This window comes from Perissodus microlepis, chromosome 11, assembly GCF_051167445.1.
Source record: "Perissodus microlepis isolate ML-2025 ecotype Zambia chromosome 11, ASM5116744v1, whole genome shotgun sequence".
NCBI lineage: Eukaryota > Metazoa > Chordata > Actinopteri > Cichliformes > Cichlidae > Perissodus > Perissodus microlepis.
The window spans coordinates 35,708,789-35,731,500 of NC_140471.1; the positions used below are offsets into that span (position 1 = coordinate 35,708,789).

Genomic DNA, 22,712 nt, shown 5'->3' on the forward strand with positions numbered 1-22,712 from the left:
CTTGATTGTTACAATTCTCTGTAGTAATCATCACTTTGGCATCTTTTGTTTCAGTCAGGTTTCAGAGCTCATCACAGCACAGAAACAGCTTTAGTGAAGGTTACAAATGATCTTCTTATGGCCTCTGACAGTGGACTCATCTCTGTGCTTGTCCTGCTAGACCTCAGCGCAGCGTTCGATACTGTCGACCATAATATCCTATTAGAGCGATTAGAGCAGCTCTAGGTGTTACAGGTACTGTGCTGCAGTGGTTTGTATCATATCTTGTTTGTTTTTTTGTTTTTGTTTTTTGTTTTTTGTTTACAAATTTCAACTGTAATACATTCCAGTACATTATCGATCACCATCGTCATCTTATGCACCACACTGAATTTCAAGATTTGTCCACATACAAGGCCACTCCTCCTCCTCCTTTGTTTCGCCTGGTTATAAATGTGAATTCATAACCCTCCAGTTCAAAGTCTGTTCCTTTTTCCACATTGATCCAAGTTTCTGATAAGGCAATGACACTAAGTGGATGTGAAAACTGGTTAAGATATTCTTTGATATGATTAAAATAGCATAGAGACTTCTACAGTTAAAGTGGATAATTGATCATTTATTCTCAGTTTGAATCCTCTGATTGTAGTCTTCATTTGTATAGTAACAGCAGCTGTTATTGATAGATGAGAAGAAGTTGTTGCCTGGGTCTATTTCATATTCCAAGTCCTGTGTATTGTGATCCATATAGCTAAATGTTTTCAGTTCCATTTGATCATATTCTGCAACTGTCTGACTGATGCAGCTGTTTCTTCCAGATGTATCTGAGTTCTTCCTTCCAGTGTGTGTCATAAGTGAGTGTGTGGTTGTCTGTTACCTTGTTTGTAGTCCAGATCATGTTGCTCACTGATATTTTTCGAGATCCGCCATGTTTTTGTTTTTTGTTTTTTTGGGGTTTTTTGCCTGTCCCGTTTGGATCTTTAGCCATCAGAATTGTTGTCTGAAGGCCAAGAAAGATGCCAAGTGGATTTACTTTACCAAGTGGATCATCATGGCCTTGCCATATTGGTCCATTTGATTGACCTTTATTATAATTATGTATTTATTTTATTTTCGTTTTTTAAAGACAGGACAGACATGACTGGGGGATAGGACAGGGAGAAAGAATGAAAGAAAGAGAGGGAGAGAAAGAAAAATAGAGGAGGGGAGAAGAGATGGTGAGAAAGGGGGGAAGAAAAAAAAAGAAAAGCAAACAAAACACCTGGATCACCACGATCACCAAAGAGCAACATAATAAAAACAACACCATCACAATAAACTAGCTAACAATAGATAACAGTAGATACTTTTTTAATTTCACCTGTTGAGAATGAAAAAAGAAAACAAGCAGAAGAAAATGTGAGCAATACAATAAACAACATCACGATGATCTATGTGAATATAACAGTAAATACTAACTATTAAACATTATTGTGCAGCACGTAAGATCGACAGCGCACAGTGTGCTTTGAGGTAGGAGCCAAAAAGGGTGTAGTTTGTGTGTGTGAGCACCCGTGTGTACACCTGTGAGCATGGACGCGCTTGTTTTTAAAAGGTTCCTTCATGTAATGATCTGCTAGAGGGTGTGGGGGGGCCACAGCCCCGTCCTCCAGGGCATGAAGCAGGTATGGAGGAGATCAAGACTCCAGACATCCAGAGGCCCCCAGAACACAAGAGACCAAGGAAGACCAACAGAGGGGCAGCCGCGCCACTGTCCCAGAAAGAGCTGAGGAGAGCCCCAGATGAGGGGTCACTCAGCAGCCGCGGAGCAGAAGCCAGGGGGGGTTGCAGTGACGTGCCCGTGAGCTCCTCCGGCAGCCAGCTGCGCCAGAGTGACCGAGCCCCAGGCCGAGAGGCCGAGGGCACCCCACCCCTGAAGTGGCCTGAGCGAGCCCCAGGCCCCAGGCCCCGATAAGCAGCCGCCAAGGAGTGAGCCGGTGCGTACCTGGACGCCCATCCCCGGACACAAAGAACCACCAACGCACCGATGTCTGAGGGCGTCCGCCAACATCAGGGGAAGTGGTGGTGGGGGGAGATAGGCCTCCATACCTTAGATGTCCTGAGATGTAACCAGAGAGGTGGCGTCTGATACCCAACCTGACATATAGACACAGACATACAGGCACACACAGATACAAACTGTATCTGTGTGTGTAATGGATCGGATTACATTTTTTTATTTCTCTCCGATGCCCGATCCAGTAATTTAGGTCAGTATCGGACCGATTCCCATACGTCATGTCGGATCGGTCCATCTCTAAATAAAACTGAACAAATCTAAAGAAGGTGTTCCTGAAATTTGGCTTTATTAGAACAGGACGGATGGATGAGCACAGCCCTCTCAGCACAGGGCTGACAGGACTTATAAACCATAATATACATCAAATACACAGTGACTTAAAAGAAATCAATAAATACACAAACACTTCAACCGCTGCTTCCTCAGACTGCATGAGTAACAGGAACCACTCACTGTCGGATCTGTGAGCGCTAAAATGACACTGTTACTAGAGCCATCCAGTCGTTCTCTAAAAGTGAACATTAACTTTCTTCAAAGTGCTTTAAAAGTCCAAACACCCACAGCTACAAACATCTGACTGGCACTACCCCCTCTAGGTCTCCTGACCACAAGGGGGCAGTATATAACGGTATGCAACAAACATAAATCAACAAAATCACTTAAACAAAAGCTGAATTTGTGTCCAACAGTATTTGCCTGCACATAGAGCTTACATCGTTGTCTGTATATGTCATCATTTCTTTGGTCAGTAGTAAAGTAACCGAGGTATTTCCCCTTTTTGAAAGAAAAAATGTGTTAACCCCTGGACGAAAGAACAAATGCTCCAAGTGGGCGAGGTGCTAATTTTCAGATGGCAGGTCTACATCTAGAATCAAAATGAGCACAAACATCAACAACCAAAGTGAAGCATTAAGACAAAACAGAGCAATGTCACACAGGATCCACACATTTGGGCCACAAAATAGATGTAAATTGACTAAAGTAAGACACAAATCAGACAAAAACAGATGCAGCATGATCACAAACAGACACATGTTGGCTACATGTTGATGCTAAATGACTAAAATCACACGTGCAACACTTTCTACATATTTGACAACAGAAGAAAAACACAAACAAAGTTGGAATGTATTTTTAATTATTTTTAATTTTTATTTTATGCCAAATTAGATATTTGGCATAATCAAGCACCAAATCACAAAGTCTCCTCCCTGTTTGTACTGTAAGGTCAAAACCCTACAGTACTACAGAGAACCCCAACAATCAAATGATCCCCCTCTGAGCAAGCACGAGGCGACAGTGGGGAAGAAAAACTCCCTTTAACAGGAAGAAACTTCCAACGGAACCGGGCTCAGAAGGGGCGGCCATCCGCTGCGACCGGTTGGGGGGGATGGAAATCAAAAAGGAGACGAGATGGCGTGAACTACAGTTGTTAAAATTTGGATTTGGTGCTAAAATTCTGCTTCAAGATGTTAAAAGAAGCAGGGCGGCGGGGAAAAGCCAGGATGGTCATTTCAATCATCTCTGGCTTTAGTGAACCACCTAAAGGGTTTTCGCAGAGCTTTTCCCAACGCTGAAAAAAACCTGGAAACTTTGGACTTTTTGGGAGGACTGGGGATGACTCCGAGGAGCATTTTTAGATGCTTTATCAGAACCTCATCAAAAGACGCATCCTTTGCCATCGCAGCCTTTAACACATCGTCTGGGGAGCCAAACTCCTTGATGAGGCATTTGGCCATTTTCTTGATGAACTTTTTCTTGTCATTCATCAGACTTGTGGCAGACTCTGTGCTGCTGAGTTCAGGCTGCATCAGATCTCTCAGACGCTTGAGGACCGCGTCTGGTTCTTTTGTAGTACATGCTGCCCTGGCAAAAAAGTGCTGAGTTTCAGGTTTTGATTTTCTGATGACTCTCATCATGAGGAAAAGGGCGAGCTCACTGGAAATTTTCTCAGCATCAGAAGATGACACTGATACAGACCTCATCTCTGACATGTCAGAGGAATCCTTGGGTGAGCCTGAAACACTGGCAGAGCGTTTTTGGGGAGAAATGCTCCCAGATGTTGGTGTCTGATCAGGTGACTGATCAGGTACCAGAGAGCATTTTTCTGGGGTACTGCTCCCAGACTTTGGTGACTGATCAGACGACTGATCAGACACCTGATCAGTCGTCTGATCAGGTGTCTGATCAGGTACCAGAGAGCATTTTTCTGGGGTAATGCTCCCAGACTTTGGTGACTGATCAGTCGTCTGATCAGGTGTCTGATCAGCTGCCAGACAGCATTTCTCTGGGGTACTGCTCCCAGATTTTGGTGTTACAGGTAATGGAACAGATTCTCTTCCACTGCCATCTGAATCTGTGCTGGTTTCCTTTGTTGGGGTCCTCGTTCTTTTAATAATGTTCTGGATGTCTTCCACAGCCACAGAAATTTTGTCCTCAATCAGTTGATCTTCGTCTTCGTGCTCCACCCAGAGTAAAAGCTTTTGTACAAACTTTTCTACTGCGTCTTCTACGAGCACATAGACGACTTCAGCAGAAAAGGGGCGCTTTGATCCATGTGCTGGTTGTGGAGTCCTGGAGATGACGGTGTCAGACAGGGATCTACCCATTACAGGTTCGGGGACTTGATACAGTCGATCCGTCATAAGTAGATCAAACATTTTTGCCGTTAACTCCACAGTGAAATCTCTGGTTCCCCCACCAGTTCTAAAGTTTTCCACTGTTTTGTGGATGATGAAGACTTTTTCTTTCTTTGTTAATTTCTCATATAACTCATTAACGTCTGACCTGATCGCGTCAAAGTCGACGGGAGAGGAACGTATGTAACGGAGGTGTGTGTTTTGGCTGGAAACCGTACTTTTATCAGAGGGCACTGTGTCACCTTTGGGGCACTTGCAAATGTTTTTCAGACAAACAAGAAATTTTCTGTTTGCCTCCATTACTTTTCTCAGCTCTTTTTTCATTGTTTCAAATTGTTTTCTGGCAAACATGGAAAAGCGCTGTTTGCGTGCTTTGAGCCGGGAGTGAGAGGTGGATTGCAAACATCTGGAGAAGAAGTCTCTCAGCTTGTTGGTAATTAATCCTGCATTAAAGGCAGGACGCCTCTCACAGGGCTCTTCGCTGCTTACATCCATGTTGCCAATGATCTCATTAACGATGTCAGCTGCAACCACTTCTACTGGGGTTGCAGCCTGGAAACTTTGGCTTCCTGCGGCTCGTTTTGTTTCGTCCTTTTCTGTTAGAGTTTCTTCCTCGTCCTCATCTTTATCTGTCATCTCTCCATCTGAGCTCCTTGATGACAGAATCACAGAAATCTCTGTGATTGCTGATTGCACGGATATCTTTGAATCCGTACTTTCTGTACCGGAATCAGAGCCGCTCGACACGCACCGGCAGCGCAGCTCACGTGCGTGCCTTTTAAGGCACGAGGCAGTGTGGCAAACCATGCGGTGCAGCTTTTTAATATTACTGCATTTGCCGCTGACATAAACGGCGGGGTCTTGCGGGAGATCGGGGCTTTCTCTAATGAGTTTGACCGTTGAGCTGACCTTTTCGGAGATCTCTTCCTCAACCATCCGTGTCAGCTCGTCAGTGCTCTCATGTCGCTGTTCCGGGACGTTAAGAGCGCTGGCGATGGAGGCTGAGATGGAGTCTCCGAGGGACGGGCTTATTTTCCCCGCACCTAAAGGCTCCGGATCTTCCTTCATCATGCCATCCTGAATAACAGGAAGGGCATTTTTGAGGATTGTGCTAGAGGCGATCTGAATGATTTCACAAATCATATCAGCGAGCACCGCTCGGACGCCTGAGTCGCATGTGCCACTTTCTATCATGCTCCACTCAGCTCCAGAGAGCCTTTCGAAGCACCTGTTGATAGGTGGCATAATCTGGTCTGGTGTGACCACGACTGTATTTTCATTTTCGCTGCGTGTTGACATGGTTGTATCGCACACTAGATTTTCTGGGTTTGAGAGAACCGCTGGATAATTTCCTTGTTTGGGAGAACGCCGACTGTTGAACATTCGCAAACAGATGAGCAGTGATGTTTCTGTGTGAGAGCCGCTATTTAAAGCTTCCCCTGCCTGTGACGTGGCTGTGACGATCAAAGCAGAAGCGAATTCCTTTGATCTGCCAGTGACGCCGCACAGAACGCACGAGCACACGGATAGAAGCCGCGCCCTCACCATATCCCAGGATTCACTGCGAGTCAACGGTTGAAGAAAAATGGCGGACGGCCGAAGTGAAGCGCAGGAATACCGTCTTCAAAGTAAGCGCTGGGCTTTTATCCCACTTCAAATATACCGCGGAACAAATGTTAGCATAATGAAAAGTCTTAAAGTCACATTTAGCGACCCTTCGGCTAAGTTACGTGACGTTAGTGAGGTCGCGTTTAACGCGCTCTTTGCTCCGTTCCTCGATGACAACTCATACCTTTCCACTCCCCTTTTTCTCCCTCCTCGCGCTCACAGACCCATAACGTGTATGGCAGTCCATTCTCCCTGCAACACGGACTACACACGGACTACACTGCCCATGATGCTACATTCTTTAGAGCTATGCTTGTAGCATTCTGCCTGTTAGCTTAGCACAACAACAACAACAACGAAAAGGCGCTCTCACCCAGGAAACACACAGTCGCAGAGAGAGAGAGAGAGAGCGTCGCCCTGTAACCATGGCAACCGTAACGCTGCCGCCTGGAACAACAGAACGTAGCTGTCAAACAAAACCCAAACAGTCCTGACCCGCGACAAAATGAAACAGGAAAGTACCGCAGTGTAATCCATTTATTTCAACAAAGTAACTGTATTCTGAATACCACCTTTTTTAAACGGTAACTGTAACGGAATACAGTTACTCATATTTTGTATTTTAAATACGTAACGGCGGTACATGTGTTCCGTTACTCCCCAACACTGTGTATAAAGCACTAATAATGAGACAGACAGTAGATGGAGAAGTCCTCCTGCTGTTGTTGTCAGGCTTATATCAAACAACCTGAGTCTGTCACCTTTGTTATAAAGACCAACACTCTGCAGGATCCTGTCCTGTTTCTCTCTGATTCAAACACATAAAGTGTGTCTTTGTGATGATAAGAGAAAACTGTGTTTTCATCCTGCAAGTTCACACATATTTGATGAACTTCTGCTGCTTTTGTTGCTGACTGCTGTGGTTGATTTCCTTCTGCAGGTGTCCAGAGTCAGAAGAGCCTTTAGAAGGTGAGAGGAGAAGGAGGCTCTCCACCCCTGATGAGACACCAGGACAGATCCAGGACAGTGTGTGAGGAAGAGGAGGAGGAAGAGGAGCCAGCAGCAGCTGAGAGATGCAGAGGAGAGCAGACAGCTCTCTGTAGTTGAGGGACTGCTAAAAACATTGAAAACACTTTTATATTTGCTTCCTGTATCTGCAGAAGTATCTCCAACACAAACTGTAACAGCTGCATACAGGAACCACTCACTGCTGTTTGTCCTGCAGGATCTGACAGGGAACCAAGGAAAAATAAGGGAACCACAGACAACTTTGATAATGCTTTGATTTATCCAGAATATATTTAGTTCAAATATTGTTTTCATCACAGTGGGATTGTGCTGGTTTCAGTGGGGAAAGTGTGCAGCTCATTTAAACACAAAGTTGTCCCTTCATAAAGTGTGTCAGTATTTTATAAAGATGTCATGTTTCTGTATCATCTCTCTGCTGTTAGAGCCTCCAAACATCAGCCTGTTTAATGCTCTCATATCTGCAACATCTTAAGTAAATTATACTGCACAGTTTTGTCATCAATAAGAGAATATTTACTGCATCAGTTTGTCTTCATTTCATCTGAAACACGCACGGATCAAATCTCTGACTTTATTTTAATGTATACTTTATTGTTCCCCGTGGGTAAATTCCTCTCTGCATGTAACCCATTCACTCATTGAAGCAATGGGCAGCCACTGGGAGCACTGTGTAGGGACAGTACCTCAGAGTAGCCGCTGATTCGAATGTAATGTTCTCGCAGATACACCACACGGAGCTGAAACAACAGTTTTCTTCGCTAAAAGTCAAACAATTGATCTTAAATAAAGATTTTCTCTATTTCTGTCTAAAATGCCGTCCACCATCGCTGTGGCTGTCACGGTTATTTGGCAACAGAAAACCTCGCATGCTAGACCGAAATTCACTTCCGGTCTTCTCGGTCTTGGAATGATCTGGCTCTGTGACGTCACAATCACCCTGGTAACTCCCAACAGCTGAGCGACAAGCACTGATAAATGTTTCTCTGCACACTGTGAAATCTAATATTGTGTTTAATTAAAAATATTAAGTAGCCTGAACTCTTTTTTTAAAAAATTATTTTTAGGTTTGTTTGTGTTTTCTAATTTGCCTGCATGACAGCAGGAGAGATGAGTCATCCGTCACTGAAGATGGTCACCTGCAGGTTCACGCTCATTGCATCTCCAACCCAAATCCACTGCCACTGTCCTTAAGGGAAGTTAAAGACTTTCTTCTGCACTTAACATTTGGATCAACTAAATCCATGACCGTCATTCAGGCAGTAATGCCTAGACTGGAAACAAGCCATCCTTAAAATATTACTGCATACCAGCTTCTGTGTTTGAATGCAAAACAAATGTGTTGTTTAAACTAGAGACTGCACTTGTCACTGAACAATAAATACATTAATTTGATTATATAAGTAATGTAAGTACAAAACAAAGTTGTGGAAAGCCTGAAAGTAGTTTCAGAATAATTAAATCTTTGTCACATTCTAACAATGATGGTAATATAATTGTTTGTTGTTAAGCAGAACAGTGTCCAGTATGTTGGCTCATATACTTTATTACATTAGAAAATAAAATTTGGGCTGATTTTAACACCATTACAAGAACTGTAGTTAATTATTCTTTTTTCAATCATATTTGCGTTCAGTGTTATATTAATATAAAACATAATGTGATTGTAAAAACAGAAAAAAGTAAGTTAGCACAAATAGTTTTTAATTTAGTAGAACTTTGTTTGTCCGAAAGCAAACATTTAGTACTGCACAGTCGCTGAATACTTGCAGTGAATAAGTTTTCCTAACATAGCTTTGCTGCTGAGTTCTGGGAACTAATTGGATTTTGCATAGAGACTCTGGTTTTATTTGATAGTGTTTGATTTCAGGGAGCTCAGACTTTCAGCTTTAACTGTTCAGGACCTGCAGATATTTAGAGGATTATGTATAACAGGGCAAAGAAAATCCATAAAAATACTTCATGTATGTTGTAGACTTGTTATTGTTATTTATGGTTCTGTGAAATACTGGCAACATTTCAAACTTGTACTGATGTACACAGTGTGGTGTCTTGATGCACGCTCAATCATCCAGGTAAGGAAATCCCAAAAGGTTGATTCTGCTCACCTGGATGTTTTCAGTGGGAGAAACGTTTTGTCACTCATCCAGGTGACCTCTTCAGGCTCAGCTGGCTGCAGTCAGCTCCTCCCACTGAAACGTCCAGATGAACAGAATCAACCTTTTGGGATCCACAGTGTGGTACTTCAACAATTTATTATAATATTACACTTTGAGCTCAACACCCTTAGTTTTTAGAATCTTCTGTTTATTTCAATGACAAATTTGAAAAAAGTAATTTTGCTCAAAGATCCAAACTGCAGCTTCTGTTTATGATTTCCATCCCAGTAAACAGAGCTTTGATGTTCCGTATCCCAACATGAAGATTCTCTTTCTGTTCTTAACCTCATTTAATCTAAAATTGGATAGAAAGCAGCTCTGTTATGTGGTGCACCGTCTTGGTAATAGTGTATTTCCTTCTTGTTGCTCTCACAGCAGCTTTTAAGGCACACAAAGGATCATTATGATCTATAGCTATGTTGAAAAGGAGGTAATCCTCAGAAAACACGAAGCAGCACAGCTGAAGGCTGCTGGTAATTACTCAACTCACCAGTGACTGCAAATCACGTGTTCCGGTCAATAGTTTGGCGTGATAGCGTGGCTGTTTCTGCTTTATGGCTCCACACTGGTTTGTGTTTCTCTGTGAAGGCGCCCAATAAGCTCAAAGTCACCATGACAGTCACGCCTATGATGAGTGTGTGGAAACCTCTGAGCCAAACTGTTCCTTCTAAGGAGAGCGATTTGTCAGCATATAAGCTGCAGTCGCAGTTAAACACACCAACCAAAGAAGCTGAGGTGGATAGATCCATCTTTGCCAAACAAACAGTGGCTTTGATAACAAAGTCCACCTTATATATAAAGTTTGTCTCAGTTTCTCTGTCATTTAAACACATTTGGCTCTTTGGTCACATAGACTGTCAGAAAAAATAGTTTTAGATTTTGCAGTTGTTTTAATATGCATATACCCTCATCTGAAATGATGAAATGATCCATAAATATGTCAGCGAAGCACACTCGCAGGATAACGAGGAAACACAAGACAGAGAAACACCTCTGTGACCTCTGAGCAGGTGTGAAACACCCCTGTGTGATATTCTGGACCCTGAGCAGACGTCGTGTCCAGAGGAAAACACATAACAAGGTCAGACCGGGACCTGTCTCTCTCTCCATCACACACACGGATAAACACCACCCTGATAGGATGTAACTCTGAGATCCTCGCTGTCAACATCAGCTAAGATGTTCTCTGGGACAGAGACGAAGCATTCCTCTTCTTCGGTTTGTTCAGTTTGATTCTCCTGAAGACAAGAAGAAGAAAAGAGTTTTCATATTTTTTAAAACAGATTTCACTACAATTTTCACCAAGGTTACAGAAACAGTCTTTAAATGATTGTGTAATATTGGCGTCTGCCACCTTTTTGACTTTATTTTATTTCCCATCTTTGAAGTGATCAGAGCCAGGTAGGTTTGGAGATCGGCTTTTCCTTAATCCATGAAAACATCGTTTAAAAACTGCATTTGGTGTTGACATCATAACAGGTAAAGACGGGAGAAAATACAAGTTGTTGCTTTTGTGCATTTTAAGTCAAATAAGTAATCTGTAAACGTCTCTGTCATTGGTTTGCGATGCTTTTGACCCTGTGTGACCCATATCTGATCATGGTACGACAGTGTGAAAAACTCAAATCCGACCTGGGTCACTTTCTTATGTGGTGCTGAATCCGATACATATCTGATGTTTTAGAAAGCTGCTGTTTGACGGTCATGTCGCATTAAATCCGTCTTTTACGTCACTGACACAAGACAGACGCCAATTATCAGCGCCGGAGAAGACATGGCGAACGCTTCCTGTCCATCCAGTGAAACTGTTGGGAAGACAACGTTGGAGAAACGTGAACATTTTATTTGTACTGTATAATCTGCAGATTCTGACAGAAACCTGCAGCTATCCTTTGAAGCACCGCTGCTCTAAAACAGCAATAAGGATCATTATTAGGCCAAATGTAAATAACAAAATAACTTTATGACTTAAAGCAAAATCGGGAAACGTAAAGTCAGAAACAAGTCTTTATATTAAAGCCATCAGTCAAACAATACTGTTGGTCTGGGTCCAAACAGAGCGCGTTGTGTGTGACGTCGGGCCGCTTCGAGCGTTCACACTAGAGCGCGTTTGCTGTCACATTTTATCTGTGAACGAGCAGACAAAAAAATCTAATTTGATCAAAAAATCAGAATTGAGCATTAAGACCTGCAGAGTGAACGTAGCCATAGACTTGTGTTTGTAAATGAACCGCCCCATGTTGTGTAGCTTTATTGGGCTACATATTTATTTATTATACAGGCTACACAGAACATAACATCCAAACTGAGTGAGTGCAGGTCTGTGTCAGTGTACATGCTTATGTGTGTGTGTTCCAAGTTCAACCCAGAGCACGCTTCCCTTCACCCAATCTTCGATCAGTGCGGGTGGCCTTGAGTGAGGGGAAAGAGTCGCAACACACCTTTGTTATCTAAGGGAGAATTTCTGTTATTCCCGTCAGCTTTTGCCTTGAGCATCCAGTTGGCCCCGGGGGGGCGCATGAGATGAAGATGGTAGTTGTTTTGGTTGGGATATTGCACAGGAATGAGCAGCAGTACAAACTGAACAGTACAAATTTTTTTGTTTTATTTTTTTGTGGCAGTTGTTAGGCAGTATTGCACTTTTTTAAAAAATATAAATATCAATAAAGTGGAGTGACCAGTGCAGATTAAACAGAGTACTTGTGAAGCTGCAGGTAGCTTCTGAGTGCGTCCTGTGGAGTGTGTGTGTGTGTTTAAGTGTTGTGGTTGAGGTGTTGTATGGCTTGATGGTAGAAACTGTGTTTAAGTCTTGTAGTCCGAGCAGACAGACGCCTGTAACGTCTGCCAGATGGTAACCAGGAGAAGAGCTGATGTGCTGGGTGGCTGTGGTCCTTGATGATGCTGTGTGCTTTACGGAGGCATCGCTGAGGATAAATGTCCTGAATGGCAGGAAGCCTCGTGCCAGTGATGTGCTCTGCTGCCTTCACCACCCTCTGTAGTGATTTACGGCTGCTGGCAGAGCAGCTTCGTACCAAACTGTGATGCAGCTCGTCAGCAAGCTCTCGATCGCACACCTGTAGAAAGGAAGTAAAGCCGCTGGCGAGCTTTCCTGATAGCAGCGTCTGTGTGAAGGGTCCAGGAGAGATCCTCGGTGATGTTGACTCCAAGGAATTTGAAGCTGCTGACTCTTTCGACCTTGACACCGTTGATGTGGATGGGCTGGTGTCCCCTGACTGGTCGTTTCTGGTAGTCCACTATCATCTCTCTAGTTTTGCTGATGTTGAGAGTCAGGTTATTTTCCAGGCACCACTCGTACAGCGCCATCACCTCCTCTCTATAGGCCGTCTCGTCGTTGTCTGTGATGAGGCCTATGATGGTTGTGTCATCCGCAAACTTGATGATGATGTTGGACTCGTGTTTAGCAACACAGTCATGTGATCTGATGTCCAGTATGGCGTTACCGGGTAAGTTTCATTTCTGACCTTTCAATTTAAGGCTTTCTTGTTATTGCTGATCATAAACAGGTTGAACAAAAAAAGCACATGACTGTCAGTACACCATATAAACACAAGACAGGCAGCAGAGGCGGGTAAAGGGTAAGAGAGAGCCGGTGTAGACGGCGCATCCGGTCCTGCAGCATGTCTGCGCTGGTCCAGTCAACCCGCCATCTACCCCGGGAGGAGACAAGCATCGAAGGCGTTTGGAAAGGGGGGATGAGTGTGTATCAGTGTGTCCTGGGTTTAGCTGAGAGAGTGTCCTTTGCCCAGCCAGGCTAAGTAAACAGTCTTCCAGGTGGCCTTGCGTAGGGGAGGAAGGAACAGTCTAAACACCGTCTGTTATCAGGGTGAGAATTTGTTATGTTCAGCTCCAGCCCTGAGACCACAGCTGGAGCCGATATGGTGGCCGCGTGAAATGATGGTTGTTTTCCTTTAGTACGAACAATCTATCTGCCGATCTAGCAGTCCGTCACTGGTCTCTCAATCTCCCGTTGAAGAGCCGTGAGCTTCTCCAAGATCTTATCCGTGCTGCTTCAACGAGCCCATTTTGAGAAGTTACAACCCATCCCATCGCTTCAATCCCAGCGGGCAGCCTTGTGGGGTTTTGAACAGCCGATTCCGCTTTCTTTAATCTTCGATAAGCCGGGGCCAAGCCAGCTCCGATCAGCAAGAACCCCGTTATCATCTCAGTTCACTTCATCATAAACACATCATCACACTCTGTGTTATGATTTGCTTTTGTGTTAGACGAGGTTTGTGGTCTTACCACGTGTGTCACCAGCCGCGTCTTGGCTGTTTGCGATCATCCGTTATTATCATCAGCACACGTGAGCCGTGGAACATTTACACCTCCGTATGTGACACATCACTATGACAGGTGGAAGTAGTTCTACCAATCATTTAGATGATCTCAATAAAGTTTCCCACTGTGTTCCTGTTAATGATAAACTACAAATTTAGCGCAAATTACTAAAATATCAATATTTTAATTGGAGAATCAATTATAAAACACAAATATCTGGTATTGGACGGATGAGTACTTTAGTATCAATCCACACACGGTCACACAATCACAGCAGCATACACACAATCAGGTTTTAACAACACGTGTTTTATCTTAAGCCTTCCAGAGCATCATGTTTTGACTTCCTGATGATATTCTGGTCATAAACAGGTGGATTTATTTTAAACCAGTGAACTGCTCACAGTCTTTCTGTTGAGCCTTACTGATTTATTTTTATGACAGCTTGAAGCAGAACAGCACTTTAACTGTTTTACGTGAGAGAAATAAGCCTGTTAAATATAATACTGATGAATTCACACAGCCTGGCCTCGTTCTTCTTCGTTGGTCCTCGGCTCCTCAGGGACGTCTGGAGGCTACAACAGAAGAAGAAGACAGCAGCAGACAGGTCGGTGCTGATAAACAGGCTCAAACTACAAATGATGACAAGTGATGCAAACAGAGAAAAGTTTGTGATGATTCAGATAAAAAGAGACTCTGTGTTCAGAGGAAGGATGACAGTCTGACAGAGAAAGCCATCTGTAACCGTTGCTGAGGCTTTTTCTCATCCTCAGCACTGACAGTGTTTGTGTAATTACTCTCACTGCCAGAAGGGGGAGACACAGCTCCAGCCTGCAGGGAGAAACACTCCAGGCCAGGGGTGCCCAATCCCAGTCCTCGAGAGCTACCGTCCTGCAGCTTTTAGATGCATCCTTGTTCCAACAAACCTGAATCAAATGAATGGCTTGTTATCAGGCCTTTGCCAAACTTGATGGCATGCTGAAGAGGTAATCAAACTATTTGATTCAGCTGTGTTGGAGTAGGGATGCATCTAAAAGCTGCAGGACGGTAGCTCTCGAGGGCTGGGATTGGGCACCCCTGCTCCAGGCGATCTGGGGGAGAGTCCTTTCCTGGACTGCGCTGTGCACATTGAAGTGGGGCCAGGTTTCACAATGAGCTCACCTGAAACCCTGGCTGATTGGGACCCACACATTTTCATACCTTGGCTCAGGCGATTAGAGGATCATCAGAGGGTCCTTTTGTCCCTCTGTGGGGGGAAACTCCCACTAGGTTTAAATCTGGGACTCTCCACCATTTGACCTTAGAACTGAAGAAGCTTCTCGGATGAGAGGTGAAACGTCTTCAAGCAACTTAAAGAAGTCCAGACGCTTTTCTTTGTAAGCTCCTTTGACTACGATGACCTGGATGACTGAGAACCTTCACAGACACACCGCTGCTAAAAATCATTGGCTAGCCAGCTATGGCAGAAAGCTTCATCTCACACTATACCACAGATTAGACTGTCTGATAGTTCGCTAAGATCACCTGACAATAAACAATCGGTTTAAAGATTTCTATTCAAAATTATATTCAACAGAATCCAATCCAGGCCAACAACATTTTGATAACTCTAACGACTGTAGAGCAAAATCTACGGAAGCGTAGAGCTGCCACCCAGGCAAAAGAAAAAGTATATCACGTTATAACGTGAAAAGTTTATTGTTCTAACAAGATACTTTTCATGTTTGTACAATATACTTTTCACGTTTGAACAACATGATATAACGTTATTATAATATACATAATTATCACATTCGTACAATATAATTATTATATTGTACGAACGTGATAATTATATTGTTTGAACAATAAAGTTTTCACGTTATAACATATCTTTTATTGTTCGAGCATGATATATTGCCGTAAAACATAGTGAAGTGGGTGACAGTGCAGATCAGAGTGCGAGAAAATGGCTCGTTTATTGGAATTAATTAAGTTCTATTTTATGCTTGGATTGAGGCATGGGGAGATTTTGCTGTTATTGAGCAGTTTGGACAGTACTGTGATAAGCATGCGGACACTTAGAAGAAACCTAAAACGCATGGGACTGTACAGGAGAAAGAATGAGTCCGATCCGATTGAGGTGGCAGGATTTCTTATTGATCAACTGGAGGGACACGGGAGGCTCCATGGATACAAACTACACCACCTGAACTGCATTCAGGCAGGTTATGTTGTCACGCAGAGTACTGTGAGACATTTACTGAAATATCTTGACCCTTACGGTCTCGAGGAACGACGCAGAAATCGCCTAATGCGACGCACGTATGCAAATCCTGGACCAAATTTCATGTGGCATGTTGACTCCTATGACAAACTGAAGCCTTTTGGAATCTGTATAAATGGAGCTATTGATGGCTTTTTGAGAGTTATGATTTGGCTTCATGCCTATTCAACAAACAATGATCCCAAAGTCATTGCTGGATATTTCATAGCAGAAGTTGAAAGGAGGATGGGAACACCTGCTAGGATTCGCTCTGATTTGGGAACAGAAAATGTCATAATGGCGGAGATGCAACGATTCTTGCGATGGACTATGGATCCGAACGTCAGAAACTGTTTTATTACTGGATCCAGCAATCACAGTCAGCGTATTGAAGGCTGGTGGGCCTTTCTGAGACGACATCATGCTCAGCACTGGATAAATCGTCTCCAGGAACTAAAAGACCATGACTGCTTTTCTGGATGTTTTTTGGACAAGCAGCTCATATTGTTTACGTGCCTGAACGTCATCGAGGAATGTAACCATGTTTATATTCTTTTAATGAGTCATTGTGTGTGTGTGTGTGTGTGTGTGTGTGTGTGTGTTAGAGAGAAAGAGAGACACGGAGAGAGAATAAAAAGTTTGCTTTAACACCCACCATGCACCATCCCTATTATCACTGTGCTCAGGATATGAAAAAATGCACATTTCACTGGCCAGAAACATAAAATCAGACTGTCTAAAACAATTCACGTTTAATAATTACTTTAAATTTTCCACAGTATCACGTGTCTACCACTGTTATTCTTGTTGTTGAGTATTTTTGATAAACTCTGTTTTTCTGACTGTCACTGTGTGGTGCTTTTGGGTAACATGTTGAGCCAAGAGAAATGTGTTCTTTTACTGATATGAGATTTTTTTAATTTTTAATATTTAATAGGAAGAGCTGCAGCAAGTTGCACATATGTGGAACACCCACATAATACGCAGAAGCAGAAATGCAGTTGCTCCAAGTGGACGTCCGAGTCTTATGTACACCATCCCTCATCTCTTTGGAGGACAGGATCATTTGAAAGAGGTTTCTCGGGAGGCAGTGGATGCTTGTAAGCAAGAATGTCAACAGAGAGGACCTTATGCCTGTGATGAAACCGTTTTCAGCTTGTTTCCTTATAATGTCAGAGAACTTCTTACTTCCACCAAGCACAGCAGATGAATCCATTGAACTGTATCTCTTCCTGAGAGCCTATATACTGAAGGACTTATAAACCTAAATATAATTGGGCTTTGGGAATTTTTACGCACATATTTTTTGGTGCAATGTTTTATTTGTGCAATAAACAATAGAAAAGACAATCATTATTATTTTGTTTGGATTTTCGGTTCAAGATAGTAGCAAGCAAGCATGTCTAAATATATTTAACCAAATCTGTGTACTCCAGTGAAGAATCAAAATTAAAGCAGGTCCTTGTATTAGTATTGCTTTTCTTTTTTTAATATTTTGACTGAGACATTTATTCAAAAAACAGGTGTTTGCTTCCCCATCTAAAGAAAACATTTGGCACCTGTTTATTAATTGAAATGAGAACATTGAAGTAAATGCTTGAATACGCAAAATGTTTTAAAAATAAATCAGTAGAAAGACGTGCATTGAATAATCTCAACCTTTTGGCATTTCCAATTATTTTTTAACTGAGTTTCTATTATATCTGATTTCTGTTTTAAGACTGTCGAAAAAACATTTTTTAAACTGCCGATCCTATACATTCTCATTCATGAAATATTGTTTTCAATTTTACTGAACACATTGTGCAACTGTTATTCACCCACGAACAGTTTCTTGTAAACTGGCAAATATAAAAATTCTGCATTATTTAATAATTAACAAACACTGTTAGATGTTAACCTCCCTTTTATTTGTGTTCAAGGAGAAGAAAACACAGACTCTTGATAAACACTACAAAACTTAACTTATGTGCCAATTTTCTGTCTTTTATTCCAGTCAACTATTGCAACAAACACATTGCCTTCCAAAGTTATTCCCTTAAAATATGTTCTAAACAAATGACTGGTGGAAAGGTAAAAAAAAAAAAGATACTTGAAAATAATTAATATTAAATCTTTTGAATTATTACTAAACAAAACATCCCCTCTAGCAGACATCTTGTATCCTACAAAACTGTACCACAGACCTGTGGAAAAGGACCTTGACACATGATAAGAACTAATAATAAGCATAGTTCACCTCTTGCTGCTAACCATATGAACTTATTAAACATAATTAGTTAACATTTAAACTAGTAAAACTTTCAAGTATGAAAATTTAAACTGAAATTTACATTTTTCATGGTGGAAACAAATTGATGTTATCCACAATTTTTGAAATTAAATTCAAATATGAAAAAATAAAGTTTTTTTGGGGGGGGTTACTAATAAAACACTTCCCTGAAATTTAAGCTCTTTCTTTTTTTTATACAATGATGTGTTCCCTGTTTGTGGGTTTAACAAACTTTAGAGCTTCATAGCCCGTCATTGTTAGTGCAAACCTTTCATTCTTTGGTTTAAACATGATGGACTTGAATCAAGCTATGCTGAACTCATAAGAGCTTTTAGCAGCCAAAACATTGTCCAGTTCATTTCGTAGTTCTGGGTAGGACGTGTATGTCCATGGTAGTTCCAGAAGAGGGCCGCATGTGTGTGCCACAGGTCGTCGTGCCAGTCCATCCACAGGCGTGAACAGTACCTCAACCTTGTCAACACAGATGACATCTGACCCAGTAAGAACCTGAACATCCTTCTGAGCCCTGTATCTTCAAGTCCTCCGATGTACTGGTGCAGAAATCTGAAGCTCTGCTTCTCTGCTTGAGTGGTGGGAGAGGCAGTAAGCAACTTCAAAAGCTTTCTCATTGTTGGCTTTTTATCTTCATACATTAGTAGGACATCTTGTGGGCTTTGAAAAGCTTCTTTTAGGAAGTGGCTTGCAACTAAGGACATTTTCTCTGCGGCATATGCTGGTTTTTGGATTAATTGTTTGTGTGCGACTTTCAGAAGAAGGCCTTTTAAGTTCTCTTTGGTTGGAAGCACTGATACATCCAGGCGATCCATGAGATCCAGCACTTCATCCCTGTCTTCATCTGAAAGATCTTCTTTTAGTGCCCTTGTTATCAGATCCCTATCTGATTGACTTAGGTAAAAGAGAAGACTTTCAAACAGCAGATCATCTGATACTTGATTCTCACCGAAGATGAGTGCCACTGTGAAAACAGGAGCAAGGCGACAAGGGAAATATCCATGGTCTTGAAATCCCTTCAGTATAATTCTACCCATGGATTTCCACTCTTCTTCCTGCCATTCAGGAGACAGTGATGGCACTCTGAACTCCTCTCCTTCAGCTGTGTTGTCCACAAACTCTGACCAAAATGCAGCATACACATCTCTTGATACACCATCTGCATCAGCTCCTTTTTCATCAATGTAGGTGTATTTTAGAGGGTGTATGAGGAGTGCTGGATCTTTGAACTGGCTGATCATCTCCTCCAGAATAGTAACCCTGTGAAGTTTGATGGTAACACAGACAACATCATATGATCCTGCAGAGCTTATTGCTTCATTGCTTATAGATGTATCTGGACTACTGACTGCTGTGTTTGTTGGAGGAAGTGTAATGGATGTGATGACCAGATCATCTTCCTCAAACTGCAGGAATGGTTCATCTATTACTGTCATGGTCCCCGCACCTCGCCAGCTGACAGCAGTCAGGCGCTATGTTTTGTTTTGTTTATTCTCCTCTCTCGCCTCTGCTCTCTCTTTCTCTCTCGTCCTCTCCCACTCTCTCTTTCTCCTGCCGGGGCGGAGCTCAGTATGGGCTCCCGCCCCTGGCCCACGCACCTGGGGATGATCAGCACACCTGCCGCTGATTACGAGAATTAGAGTCCTACTTAAGATGGCGAGTCTGCTCTACTCGTCGCTGGATCGTTGAGCCATCAGCGTCAGTCGTCCTGCACTCTGCAAAGTTTGTTCGCGATTACGTCTGAACCTGGAGACTAACTGTTTCTCTGTCTGTGTATAGATTTCCCCTGGACCCGTTTCCCTGTGCACGGTGACTGAGCGTGAGCAAGAGTGGTAGAGGAAAGAAGAGGAGCTGTGTGTGTTTGCGAGAGCTGTATGGAAATCTCCCCTCCCTGGACTCCTGCCCCTTTCACTCCCGGACCCTGGAACCCCGGCCCCTTTTCCCAGACACCGTTGTGTGTATATATATTTCACTGTGGAGAACACTGTAAATAAATTCACTTTTGATTTGAAGGAACTTGTGGTCTGCGCCTGAGTCCGCTCCGCTAATCGTGACAATTACAGTGTCATCAAGTTGACAAGGCAGAGGCTCTCCAAGGTAGGGTCCAATCATTACCTCAGATGTGTCTAATAATACATCTTCATCAGCATTCCTAGATTCTGATGATGAGACCACAACAGTGTGAGAAGCGTCTTCATCTCCTTGATGTGAGTCAGTCAGTTGTGTAACATTGTTTACATGTGTTTTCCCTCTATCATAAACTTCTTCATCATCTTCATCATTGGAAAATCTTCTTGTGCACAAGTAAAATCTCAACATTCCCATTTTAAGTGCTGAGTAGAGTTCTCCAACTGTGACATCTTCATCAAATACAGCCTCTTCCTGATAGTCTAATATGTCATGACTGAACACCTCCCATCTTCCAAATTTGCTTTTTCCACTTGGAAAGAAAAGATCTTTAGCATACTGTAATATGTCAGCTTTTTTGGAGTCTTTGGGCACATCAAAGGTCCTTGTTCCTCCTCCTCTGCGCTTTCTCACTTGCTTACCTTCATGGATCCACCCTAACTCAATTTTTCGAGTCTTTTTCTCAGCCCATTTGTTGTTTTTTGCATATGTTCTTTTTCTCTTAGAAACAAATGCCTCCTCATGATCAGGTTTCTTCTCATTTTCATTGATTCCCATCTTTTCCTTCAATTTTTCGAGCAATGAGTTTTTTCTTGATTCCTTAGTACTTGCACCACTGTTTTCCAAGCAGAACCGTCTGGCAGCTATCCGATCACCATATGTTGGGATGTAACCAGACAGGGTCTTGTCATCCATGAAATCAATCACTGTGGCATCAATCTGTAATAACAGAGATATTTATTACTATACAGAAGTACAAGGTATACCTGCTGCCACACCACATGAGGTACCTCACTAAAAAAATGTATGTACATTTCACATGTGTTTTGATAATTGTCTGTTATTATTTTAGTGGCAGCCATCAATATTTAGCATTTATTCTTTTCCTCTCTCTATGCCAGCAACATTAATCAGATTCTCTAACATGTCATTAATAGAAATATTACAGTATATACAACACATACAACGCACACTTTTGAAAAAGTAAATTAGTATTCACGTGTCTTTCAGTTGCACAGTGCACAAAGGGTTGAACTCATTGTTTTTTTAAATTGAAGCCAAATATCAATATAAACACAGTTTAATTCATTTGTTTTTAGATAAACAAGGAAACATTGTGCATCATATAATATAGTGATATATTTAAGAAACCTGGAATCTGCATACGGGTTAATTAGTAACATTTAATAACCGTGGTCATAACAACAACCCAGTTTTATACAGCGGGTTAATTTGTTTTACATTCTCGATTCCATATAGATCCACAACAATGCAGCCTACCGTTACGTCCTTACGCAGTCAAAGCGAGAGAAGCGAAAACCGCTGTGGTTGCTAACTTAGCAATATGTCACATTTTTAGACGCTGTAACTTCGTAAAAAGTGAGTTTTACAAATTTCCCCCTCAAGAGAGCACTTACGCGTTCTTGTAGCATTCGAAAGAGACAGTCCTCAGGTACACCACGATTCCGAAGAAATCTCAGAAGTGGGCTATCAGTGTTTGTGTCCATGTTGAAAGCAGGTCATTGAAAGTTAAGTGCCAGTTCTGAAGAGCGTGAGCTCTCCACGCCTACCATGGATTTGGGTTTCCGAACGCAACACGTTTTATGTTCTTACAATAAAAAAATGTTATTGTAATGGTATCTTTTTTTTACGTTTGTACAATATATGATCACGTTCGTACAATATATTGTACGAACGTGATAATTATGTATATTGTAATAACGTGATATTATGTTGTTCAAACGTGAAAAGTATCTTGTTAGAACAATAAACTTTTCACGTTATAACGTGATATACTTCTATTTTTCTTTTGCCTGGGTGGCAGCTCTACGCTTCCGTAGATTTTAGACTCATGAACAACATTAACTAATTGTTATTTACTAACTAATCTTACTTATGACTGTTCAGTACAGAAATGAAGCCCAACAATCATGTTTTACAGTCCTGTGGTCTCAGCCTCAGATACTCATTTTTTCTCCTTCATTTCTGTCACACACTGCTGTATGAAACGTTTCTCGCGGTTAGTATCATGGTTGCTAGGAAACCTGAACAGCGCGACGAAGGCTAGACCGTCCCATTTCACAACCTCTCACTTCCGCACTTCTCGTACTTATACTATGGTCGTGTCCAAATTCATGGGCTGCATCCTCCTGAGGCCGCATTTGTAGACCGATTACGTCACAGCGACGTGCCGAAGGTTGTCCAAATTTGTAGACTCCTCCGAATGCAGCCGACAAATGCGTCCTCCTTTTCCCCGAATTTGAAGGATGGTCGGGTGTATCCGTGA

At 42.3% G+C, this 22,712-nt stretch overlaps 1 protein-coding gene and 1 pseudogene across 1 annotated transcript; both read right to left on the reverse strand.

The window, feature by feature from the left end:
- Positions 1 to 891: 891 nt before the first annotated feature.
- LOC146378419 (uncharacterized) lies at positions 892 to 6,814 on the reverse strand. The gene has a single exon (XM_084944452.1). The coding sequence runs from the start codon at positions 6,223 to 6,225 to the stop codon at positions 3,553 to 3,555; it is 2,673 nt and encodes an 890-aa protein (XP_084800578.1). The 5' UTR covers positions 6,226 to 6,814; the 3' UTR covers positions 892 to 3,552.
- An 11,619-nt stretch (positions 6,815 to 18,433) lies between these two features.
- LOC146378420 (uncharacterized) lies at positions 18,434 to 22,067 on the reverse strand (annotated as a pseudogene).
- Between the last annotated feature and the right edge of the window lie 645 nt (positions 22,068 to 22,712).

Bases quoted from the DNA above. Each gene is read 5' to 3' on its own strand.
- LOC146378419 (XM_084944452.1), bottom strand. From the start codon at position 6,225: ATGGTGAGGGCGCGGCTTCTATCCGTGTGCTCGTGCGTTCTGTGCGGC.